The 12,159-nt window shown below is 33.6% G+C and overlaps 1 protein-coding gene across 4 annotated transcripts in view; it reads right to left on the bottom strand.

Annotated features, from left to right (window-relative positions):
- The window catches only part of ARHGAP5 (Rho GTPase activating protein 5), a 77,899-nt gene that overhangs the window by 9,146 nt on the left and 56,594 nt on the right, over positions 1-12,159 (bottom strand). For all 4 annotated transcript variants that reach the window (XM_042989532.1, XM_042989530.1, XM_042989534.1 and 1 more), the window contains exon 4: positions 1,252-1,329. In XM_042989532.1, coding sequence (XP_042845466.1) covers positions 1,252-1,329 — 78 coding nt within the window. The remainder of the gene's footprint in view (positions 1-1,251; positions 1,330-12,159) is intronic.

The raw sequence follows: 12,159 nt of genomic DNA, 5'->3' as shown, positions 1-12,159 counted from the left end.
AATATTTGATATGGTGTGTGGCACAGAAAACTCTTCATTATCTCATTATTCATCCCAGTTCCTCTTATCACTCCTAGATATGAAAAAGTTAGGGTTTAGAAAAATTAATTGCCCTAGGCACAGTAAGTGACAGAACGAGAAAACAAAACCATGAAGTATAATTCAAGAGGCCATAGTATTGACTATAACCTATTCCTTAATTACTGTAAGTGAAATCGCACAAATTTAAAATGAAGTCCTATATATAGAAAATACTTCCAAAGCTTTCATACCACTCAATAACTGACATTTTACCATTTTAACACACATAAATCTACACTATTTTACACAGGAACCTAGTATTCCACTTATAAAGAACGTGGATATGTCCCCTCCTCTTTTTAAAAAAATTTGAGACGACACTGCTATAAATGCTCTTTCAAGTATATCTTGGTAAGCTTATACAAAGACTTCTGTAACATAAATATTTATAAGTGGAATTTCTGGAGCAAAGTATCTGTATTTTAATAGTTATACATGAACTACCTCTCAAAAGGTATCCACAACCAACAGTGTACAACATACCTGCTTCTCTACACTCTATCAACAATCTTTTCACTCTGATAATAAATCAAAATCAATTCATTTTAGTGTTTGTACTACAAATCACAGAGACAGAGCATATTTTCATATACTCTTTCGTCTCTTTCTTCTGATGTGAACTGCTTATTCCATCCAAGATTATTCCACACCTCCCTCAAGTTTATAGTTTGTCTCCCGGTTTTGTTCACGTTTTATCCACTATCTCACACAGAGATAGCAGTCCAGGTTATCATCCTGTTTAGGATTTCTACATTTCATATCAAGTTTAGGCCTTGCTACTCCAAGATTATAAAATATTCACTCATTTTTCTCCATAGTGCTTATAGTTTTTTTACATTTAAAACTTTGATTTGTTTTTTTTAATTCCTAATGGTTAGCTGGCCCTAAAGCATGGAAAAAAAATTAAACTGCACCTTTAATTAAGTATTATTTCTGACTTAGAAAGATGCTGATTTGTCATAAGTCAATTGATTGCTTTTCTAATTCTGGTAACGGATTTATAGCTCTCCTATTCTTGACTGTGGTAAATATTCTATCACACATTTAAAATCCTGCTTCAAGACTCTTTCCTCCCCAAAATCCCACTTCCTTATAAAAATCAGTCTTCCCACCATGAAATTTCAGTAAGGAAAATAATTTAAAAATGATTGTATTTTTTATATACCTCACCTTGATCAAACTGCTTTTGAATATTGTCTTGATCAGTTTTGTTCCCACTAACACGGTAGAGTCCTTCAGTACATAATCCTGTAAGAATAAAGAAATATATAAGGTTTTATACATACATACATACATACATACATACATACATATATACAATAGAATACACTCAACCTTAAACACATCTTAGTAACTTAGAAAAATATGGTGGTAAAATACTATTAAGAATTAAAAATTTTGGGGCATTTGTTTTGAAATTCTTAATGGACCACTTTTTCTCTTAAATCATTTAGGACATCCAGTTCCATGCAAAATGAAAAAACATGTTTCTTCCTATTTCTTCCACTAAGTATAGCTAAAATTCCCGAGCACAATATATAAAAAGCAAACATCAAGATTCTGAATGGTGGAGAGAAGATAGACTGTCTAATGACACTGGAATTTGCAGAACAAAATGATAGTGAGTTCTCTGGGATTTCTTTTTGCCTCATATATACTGGACTGGACAACAGAGAAGCTTCAACCCAGAAATATCACATAGCACAGGCAAAAAAAGAGAAAGAAAAAATAACAGAAAACCAACCACAAGAAAAGCTTGCTCTCTCAAGTGGAAGGACTGTGAAAGGTGTAGCCTTAGAAAGCAAAAACAAAACATTTTTTTTTATTAGAACTGCCTTCCTCCAGCCGAAGACCATGAAACCCACTCCTCACACACAAGTGGTAACCCAGTAGGGAGATCAGAATTCCACTTCTTCTACCCAGCGGTAAAAATGGCATATACCCCCCCTTCCTCTTCCTGGGGTGTCAATAGGGGTGAATAGAGACCAGAATCTAGAGGTAAGAGGGAAATTACCCTCCCCACCATGGTAGTGTCAGTAGAGGCCCATGGAGACCAAATAGGGCATCAGGGCTTTCATCCCCAACTGCTGGTGCAGTCAGAAGAGGTTCACTAAAATAGAAGATCCAAAGTCTCATAGCATAATATCCAAAATGACCCGGATACAATAATAAAGCTAAAATTATTCATCATACCACAAACCAAGAAAATCTCCAACATGAAGGAGAAAAGATAATTAACAGATACCAATACAAAGGTGCCAGCTGTGGAATTATCTGACAAGGATTTTAAAGCAGCTATCATAAAATATTTCAATGAACAATTATAAACACACTTGAAAAAAATTGAAAGTTTCATAAAAAATCAGAAATATAGTAAGACCTAGAAACTTTAGAACTAAGGAAAAGAAATAGAATGGAGACGACAGAGCAGTGAACGAGTGACCTTGAAAATAAATCAATAGAAATTACAGAGACTGAACAACATAAAGAAATTTATACTGGAAAAGGAGGGGGGAAAAAAGAATGAAAAAAGAAAGGCCTCAGGGAATTATGGACAATAACAAAAGACCTAACATTTATGTCACTGGCCAAAAGTCTATACCTATTGTCTGTGCTCAACAGGAAGTTTCTTAAAGCACTTCTAAAAGAGACTCAATTTCGTAAGGCATTATACTCTTCTGATCACAGGAGTTACAAAAAAATAAAAACAAACCAAATCAATGAAAAAGTAGACTATCTCAAACTTATTCCTTGACCAATGTCACAGCTTCCATGGGACAATGTATTTTTAATTCCTTCTAATTTCTTACCTAGTTATTAGAATTATTTTAGTCTTTACAAAGAATACATAACAATATGAAAGAAAAATGAAGTATATCTCATGCTAGGAGGAAAATGTTAATATTCAGAAATTCATGAACATATAAAAGGAAACAAAAATCCAATCTGACAAAGTTTCATGGGCTAATGTTGCTATATTAAAAATTTTTTTTAATGTTTATTATTTATTTTTGATAAAGAGACAGAGGGTGAGCAAGGGAGGGGCAGAGAGAGGGAGACAAAGAATCAGAAGCAGGCTCCAAGCTGTTGGCACAGCGGGTGACATGGAGCTCAAACTCCGGAACTGTTAAATCATGACCTGAGCCAAAGTCAGACACTTAAAACCGACTGTGCCACCCCAGGCGCCCCTAATGTTATTTAAATGTTACAAGGTTTTACTGACATAGCCAACATGAATTCACCTGTGATTAGTGAAAGAAACCAGACACAAAAGAATTTATTAATGTGATTCCATTTATATCAAGTTCTAAAAAAGGCAATACTTATCTATAAGTGGGGGCTGGGGGAAGTTAGACGAGTTACCTTGGGTGGTTTGGAAAAGCAATTGGAAAGAGACATAAAGGGTCGTGAAAATGTTCTGTATCTTGCTTGACAGGTGTGTGCATTAAACAGGGGAATGAATTTGTCACAAGTGAATCTAAGTGTACCCTTAAGTTTGGTGAACTTCACTCTATGTAATTGGCCCTTAAAAAATTTTGAAAAATTGTGATAAATTATTGAACTCTACTTAGCAGGTTTCAAATCTAGAGTAGTATGTATACTTTTTGCATATTTCAGACTTGAGCAAATGAGTAAATATGTGAAGAATAAAAGGAGCATGGATTCTCACTGTTCAAGAAGGGAATTAATAACAAAAGGGGAACTAGAATTAAATGTACTGTATGGTATTAGATTAAAATTAGATTAATTGGCCCTTAAAAAATTTTGAAAAATTGTGATAAATTATTGAACTCTACTTAGCAGGTTTCAAATCTAGAGTAGTATGTATACTTTTTGCATATTTCAGACTTGAGCAAATGAGTAAATATGTGAAGAATAAAAGGAGCATGGATTCTCACTGTTCAAGAAGGGAATTAATAACAAAAGGGGAACTAGAATTAAATGTACTGTATGGTATTAGATTAAAATTGAAGGTAACAACATAAATTCATGGTTTTTAACAAACTGCTACAGAAATAAGTATAGATACATACATACATACATTTCTTAGCTTTCTTAGCTTTTTTTGCTGAGATGGTCCAGAAGTAGCCCCAATATTGGTTTCTAAATACCATTCTCTACCAAAACAAACCAGAGCAATTTGGAGAAAAGGTGGATTCCAAGGATGAATCAGGGAAAGTATAAGCCATGCCTGGTACATCTTGTGCCAGAAAGTTGAGGAAGTACTTAAAAAATTATAGAGACGTATCTTCAAAGGACATAGAATCCATGAAGGAGTCTAAGCTAGGATGATCTGAGTAACATTAATGCATTATAACTCATTGAATACAAGAACACATGAACTCATACCAATATAAATAAATAAAAAGTTACTAAATTAAAGTTTTAACTTCAATGAAGAAATATGGCAGACACCAACAAATAATCAAAATTATTGGGACAAACTGATACACTGTCTCAACAGGTATGACATACTTAAAAAGATACAACAACCTTGATGGTATTTCTAACAAAAATGCATAATTCAAATCTAATAATGAGGAAACATGATATTCAAATTGAGACGAGTAGTTCATTTATATACTGAAATGTCAACCAATAAACACAGGAGAAATTAGATTTAAAAAAATCAATAAAGTCTAAAACTAGTGGCTAAAAGTCTGAAGATAATCTCAAAAATTCTTTTTAATTAAAGGAGCTGAAAAAGGGTAGCCCGGGTGGCTCAGTCAATTAAGCCTCCGACTTAGGCCCAGGTCATGAACGTACCATTCACGAGTTCAAGCTCCACATTGGTCTCTGTGCTGACAGCTCAGAGCCTGGAGCTGCTTCAGATTCTGCGTCTTCCTCTCTGTACCTCCCCCACTCGTGCTCATGTGTTCTCTCTCTCAAAAATAAATAAAAACATCTAAAAAATTAAATAAATAAATGGGTTGAAAAAGACATGATCACTAAATGCAATACACCTAAATTAAATTATATCCTGGACTGCTCCTCTCATGAAGGATTAAATAGCTCCAAATGTCATTAACTGAGGTTGACAATTCCTGACAGAGATAAGCATTTAGTATTACTTGTTAAGTGAAAATTTTAAGGTACTTAATCATCTACACTAAAAATCTTGCCTTCCATTTACTAATAAGTAAATGATGTAAAAAAAAAAAAAAAAAAAATGAAAAAACACCCCCAACTCAATTATCAAGACGTGAATTATCAAAGTTTTACTTGGACTTAAAATCACCCAAGGTATCTATCATGGGTCTCCAAGCAATAAATAAAGGCATTAGAAATATATTCCAATATTCTGAAACTAAATATAAAAATTTAAAAATTGAAAATAACTTTAAACCAAATCCTCTTTTTTTTCTTTTATTAGAAAAGTAACCCTTGTGCTGTACAAACTTATTGGTATCTGAAGTTCTAAAATGGTCCAAGCTCTATCTGAGCTGCTAATGAAGAAAATGAAATAAGAGTTTCAAAGCCTGTTTCTGTACCTTCAGGATGAAATAATACTAAGTCACAAAATAGATTACAGTGTGTAAGAGAAAAAGTAAAATGTCTAAATAACACATAAATTAGACAAATGCATCCATGTGGAAATGGCATCAGTAACGAGATGGAAATGGGAATTTCAGGGCTTGTTTCCCTCAAAAAAGCAACTAATGAGCTGTCAAAAAGTGTATCAATTTTTGCAGAAGGATGAAATCTAGTAAAAAAAAAAAAAAAAAAAAAAAAAGAAAATCACAACCATTAGAAGGCTTGGTGAAGAAAGCAGCTTTTAATTATCCACCCACCATACCCTTATACTTCAGATTAGCAACAACCATGATGATGGCAGCCTGCACTCTGGGCAAAGGTTACAAGTGCCAGAGGAAGCAATACAGATCTTATTCTTAAGGAACTATGGTGACGGGTTTTGACCAGTCTCCTAGATGGAACAACACAAGGGCTTTTTACATGTTTCACTCAACTTGAAGTGTTCCCAGGGCTGAGGTGGCTTCACTGGCATGTAAAGGCAGAAGTACTGGCTGCAGCAATGTGGAGACAGGAACAACAGGATCAGCAATGGGAGGGAAAGCCTATCATGGAAGATGTTGGCGAAAGGAGACAGTGGGGGATTACGGAGTTTAAAAGCGTCTACATATATGGAGGGAATCAAGAAGCCCACATGCATGCTGAAAGCCGGATACATCCTCAGAAAATGCCTGAAAAGATCAGAAACTTTCACCTCTGGCTAACCACAAGCTCTGCTCAAGCTGGAAGTGAAGGCTCAAGCAGAGTTATAAATGGCCTGGGTAAGTGTTAAAAGAGTAAGCGAACACAATGTGCAAAGACTTGGAAAGAATTTTTTTCCCAATGACTTCAGGCATTTAAACAAACTGTCAAAACACTAGCTAACCACTAAGCTAATGGAATACAGACTTCAGTGGCCACAAATGACAAAGAATACAGACTTTAAAATAGTAGTTTAGGAAAGTCTCCAAACAAGCAAACATAGCCAATAAACAACAACAAAAACCCTGGTAAGGTAGGGGCATCTGATATCCAGAGATAACACAAAATTCAAAACCCCTTATTGTCAACAACATATTAAAAGGCATAGAAAGAAACAAAACTGGTATGCTCAGAAACAATATGGTATGCTCAAGGAACAAAAAGAAATGAACAGAAACTGTCTGTGAGGAAACCCAGTCTTTGTACTACACAAAGACTTTAAATCAACTCTTTAAAAAAAATGCATGAACAAAGAAGTGAAAGGAACCAGAGGGATGACAATAAAGTGAGTATCAATAAATACAAAGAAATTAGAGTAAGAACTAAAGAGATTCTGGAACTGGAAAGTAGAGTAACAAAAATGAAAACTTCACTGGCAAGGTTTAAGAGCAGATTTTAGCAAGCAGAAGAAATAACCAGTGAACTTAAAGACTGGTTAACTGAAATTATCGAGTCTGGGAGCAAAAAGAGAAAAGAATGAAGAAAAATGAACAGAGCCTAAGACATTTCTGGACACCATCAAATTTACCAACACATGTGCAAGGGCTTTCCTAAAAGGAAAGGAAAATATTTAAAGCAATAATGGCTAAAACTAAATATGGAAAAAAAAAAAAAAACCAACAACCCACAAATGTATACATCCAAGAATGTCAACAAATTGCAAGCAGGATGAACTCAAAAAGAGGTACACTAAAAAAACAAGAGAAACTTAACCATATCCTAGGAATCCACATTAAGATTAACGCTTATTTCTCTTCAGAAACCAGAGGCCAGAAGGCAATAAGATGATATAAAGTCCTGAAAGTAACTATCAACCAAGAATTCTGGCAAAACAAAAATGAAGAAAAAAATTAAGACATTTTTAGGTAAACAGAAGTTGACAAAGTTTATCAAGAAATGCTAGAGTCCTCCAAGCTGAAATAATCCATCAGACACTAACCTGAAGTCACACCAAAAAAAAATAACTAAAATAAAAGTAGTTACAGATAATTTTTTTATAAACCAGTAGTATTGCAATTTTGATTTGTAGCATCTTTTTCTCTAGGATTAAAAAAAAATGCATGAAACAAGAATTATATAAATCTATGTTAATGGGCAGACATGTATCTTAAAATACAATAGGAACAAAATAAAAATAAATTTTATGAAAATTTACAACTTCATCAGAAACACTTACCAAATTCACAACTTGCATCAAAAACATTATGAAGAAAGACAACCTATAAAGTGGGATAACATATTTGCAAATCATTTGCATGATAAGGGCCTAATACCCAGAATATACAGAGAACTCTCATAACCAAACAACAGAAAGACAACCCAATGTAAAAATTGGCAAAAGATACATCTTCAAAGATATACAAATGGCCAACAAGCACATGAAAAGATTCTCAACATTATTAGCCATTAGGGATATGTAAACCAAAATCACAAAGAGGTGTAACTTCATACACAGGAATGAAGGAATTACGGCTATACTAAAAAAGAAAAAAGGAAAACAAGAGTTGGTAAGGATGTGGAGAAATGGAAACTCTCATACACTGGTGGCAGAAATATAAAATGGTACGGCCTATTCCTCAAAAAGTTAGACATACTCCTAGGCATATACTTTAAAAGAACTCAAAACAGGTATTCAAAGAAATACTTGTACACACATCTTCATAAAAATACTATTCACAAGAGACACAAAACAGAAGTAACCCAAAGAGCCATGAATGGATGAACAAAACGTGGAATATGAGGAATAACTGCATACTTAATGGGTACAAGATTTCCTTTAGAGTGATGAAATATTTTAGAACTAATTAGAGGTGAATGGTTACACAACACTGTGGATGTACTAAATGCTACTGAATTGTACTCTTCTCAAATGGTTAAGTTACAGGTTATATGATTTTTACCTAAAAAAAAAAAACAAAAAAACAACCCACCCTAAAAAGCTCCTGTGGGGAAAAAAATGAAGAATTGGTAGGATATAAGCTTATTCAAGCTAGATGCTACACAATAAAAAATGTATTCTTATTGCTTGATAGAAATGTAAAAACCACAGAGGGAGGTAGATGGGTCAAAAGTAGTATTAAGGCAAACTCATATTTCAAGAAAACTGCACAATGCAATATATATTTAGACAAAACAACACATATTCTACATTAATCAGTTATTTTATTTATTTATTTTTGAAGACGAGAGAGACAGAGTGTGAGTGGGGGAGGGGCCGAGAGAGAGGGAGACAGAACCTGAAGCAGGCTCCAGGCTCTGAGCTGTCAGCACAGAGCCCAATGCAGGGCTCGAACTCACAAACTGTGAGATAGTGACCTGAGCTGAAGTTGGACGCTTAACCGACTGAGCCACCCAGGTGCCCCTGGTTATTTTAAAAAATTAAATAATTTGATTATCTGGTAATGCTAAACCAACAAACTAGTCAATATAATATGCTATGTTGTACTCATAAGATTCTCTCTTCTGAGAATTTCGAATTGGAGACTCAAAGATATCTGGTTAGGTTTAAGATGTAATTAAAATTAAAACAAAAAATATAGGATGTGTAAATAGACAAGGTAAGTCTAAGAGAGAGAAAAGGACACAGAAAAACAGATGATACTATTACCTGAATTCTAGTCCACTGGGGTGGACTCTTGGCTTCCACAGATGAGTATGCTTTCAATTAAGCGTATTTTTTGCATTTAGTTTCTTGCAACCAAAATAATTTAAGATTTTAAAAGCAATTCTTAGGCTATGGAATTCAGTTGTTTTGATTTCTCCTAAGGGCTCAATATTTTTAAGTAGAAGAGACATCTGGGGGTAGGGATTGGAAGCAATAACAGTATACATGTGATTTTTTAAAAAAGATCTTTATATGGTAGTGACACTAGAGAACAGATGTAAGAAAAATACTAAGGGCAATGCTTAGCAATTAATGGCATATGAGTGGGCACAAAGGGTGAAAGAGGACTCAGATTAGTGAAATGCCTTCGCCCATAAAACTGGGAAAAACAAACTGGCACTATCAGAAAAAAGGAAATTAAGAGAAGGAAGTGGCTTGGGGGAAAAATAACTAAATTTTAATAAAACCCAAGATATTACATCCAAATAGAAATGTTTAGTAGGCAGTCAGGAATACAGGAAAACACTGGGATGTGAGAAAAAGATCTGGGAGTTATTTTCTTAGACATGATGTCCCAAGCCTAAAACAAAATGTCTAACAGAGTATGCATAAATGAGATGAACACTAAATGGGACAGCTATATCTTCCTCAAATTAATGGTGTACTTCATAAATGCAGAAAAAAATATGAACATGTGGACACCTACTATGATATGTTTTGATTTGAAACAGAATTTAATATCCCTTAATACAATGCCTACTATGTGCTATGTATTAGAATATGCATGTAACAGAAAAAATAAAATAAGACACAGTATATAATTCAACATGTCAGTTGAGTCTTAAAACAAATGCTGAGGTAATATGTCCATTAATCTCAAGCTGATTTTTTACATGCTAAAAAACTTATAAATCCAAAGTATTTTAAGAAAATAAAACTGCAGACCAGTATCTCTCATGAAAATAGATGCAAAAATCCTCAACAAAGTATTAGCAAACTTAATCAAAAAATGTGTAAGAATTATACACTATGACCAAGTGGGATTTATCCCACATATGCAAGGCAGGTTCAATATTAAAAAAATCAATGAATCAATCCATTAAATCATTAGACTAAAAAAGAAAAATCACACAATCATACCAATATGCAGAAAAAGCATTTGATAAAAATCTAACATTCATTTATGATAAAAACTCTCAGTAAACCAAGAATAGACAACTTCCTTAATATGATAAAGACTGTAAAAAACCTACAGCTGAAATCATACTTAACAGTAAGAAACTAGAAACTTTGCCATTAAGATCAGGTACATGGCAAGGATGTCTACTCTCACCATGCCCTTCAACATTATCCTAGAAATACTTGCCAAAGCAATAAAACAAGAAAAGGAAATAAAAAGCATAAAGATTGGGAAGAAATGACATGATCATCTATGTAGTAGAAAACCAACAGGCAAAAAATCTGGAATTAATAGTGATTACAGCAAGATTGCAGGATACAAGTTTAAATAAAAGTCAATTGTTCTCTTTATATATCAATGAACAAATGGAATTTGAAATTAAAAACATTATACCATTTACATTAGCACTCCCCAAAATTATATAATAAATCAACAAACATCAGTAAGATTTATATAAGGAAAACCACAAAACTCTGATGAATTAAACTCCAAGAACTAGGTTAAGTGGACAGATATCCTACGTTCATAGATAGGAAGCCACAATACTGTCAACATGTCAGTTCTTCTCAACTTGACCTACAGATTCAATGCAATCCCAAATTCCCAGCAAATTATTTTATAAATACCAACAAACTGATTCTAAATTTTATATAAAGATTAAGTCAAAACTTAAAGCAAACACAATATTCAAGAGAAGAACAGAGTTGGAAGACTCACACTACCTGATTTTAAGACTTACTATAAAGCTACTTTAGTAAACAAGACAATGTATTATTGAGGAAAGCACATGCAAAAAGATCAAGGGAACAGAATAGAGAGCCTAGGAACAGAAATCTATTAAAAGTCAACTGATCTTCAACCAAGGAGCAAAGGCAATAAATACAACACAGCAAAGATAGTCTCTTCAACTAATGGTGCTACAAAAGTTACACATCTACATTAAAAAAACAAAAACCAAGCATCTAGACATAGACCTTACAACCTTGACAAAAATGAACTCAAAATGGATTACAAATGTAAAAAATTAAATGACTTAAATGTAAAACACAGAACTATAAAATGCCTAGAGGACAGCAGCAGAAAACCTAGATGACCTTGGTTATGGTGATGCTTTTAAAATACAATCCCTGAGGAAAATACTGATAAACTAGACTTTAATTTCTGTGCTGTGAAAGACAGTATATCTTGAGAATTAGAAGACAAGCCACAAAGTGGGAAAAAATATTTACAAAACATACATCTGATAAAGGAGTATTATCCTAAATATACAGAGAACTCTCCAAACTCAGTAATAAGAAAACTCCATTACAAAACAAACCAAAGACCTTAAGAGACACCATGAAGAAAGATATGATGATGGCAAACAATGTATGAAGATAAGTTCCACAGAGTACATTACTAGAAAACTGCAAATTAAAATGAGATACCATTACATACCTATTAGAATAACACCACTGACAACCCCAATTGCTGGCAAGGATACAGGAAAACAGGAAGTCTTATTCATTGTTGGTCAGGATGCAAAATTGCAGGCACTTTGGAAGAGTTTGGCATTTCTTACAAAACATGTATCATACCATCCAACAATCACACTCCTTGTTATCTAACCCAAAGGAGTTAAAAACTTAGATCTACATGAAAATTTGCAGACAATGTTCACAGCATTTTTATTCATAACTGCTGGAAGTTGGAAGCAACTCAGATGTCCTTCAGTAGGTGTATGATAAACAAACTAGCACATTATTAAGTACCAAAAGAAATGTTATCAAGCCATGAAAAGACATGGAAGAATCTTAAAATG

This window comes from Panthera tigris, chromosome B3 (genome assembly GCF_018350195.1).
Source record: "Panthera tigris isolate Pti1 chromosome B3, P.tigris_Pti1_mat1.1, whole genome shotgun sequence".
Classification (NCBI taxonomy): Eukaryota; Metazoa; Chordata; class Mammalia; order Carnivora; family Felidae; genus Panthera; species Panthera tigris.
Note: the sequence above shows the minus strand (reverse complement) of the source record. Positions and strands in the feature narration are given on the sequence as shown.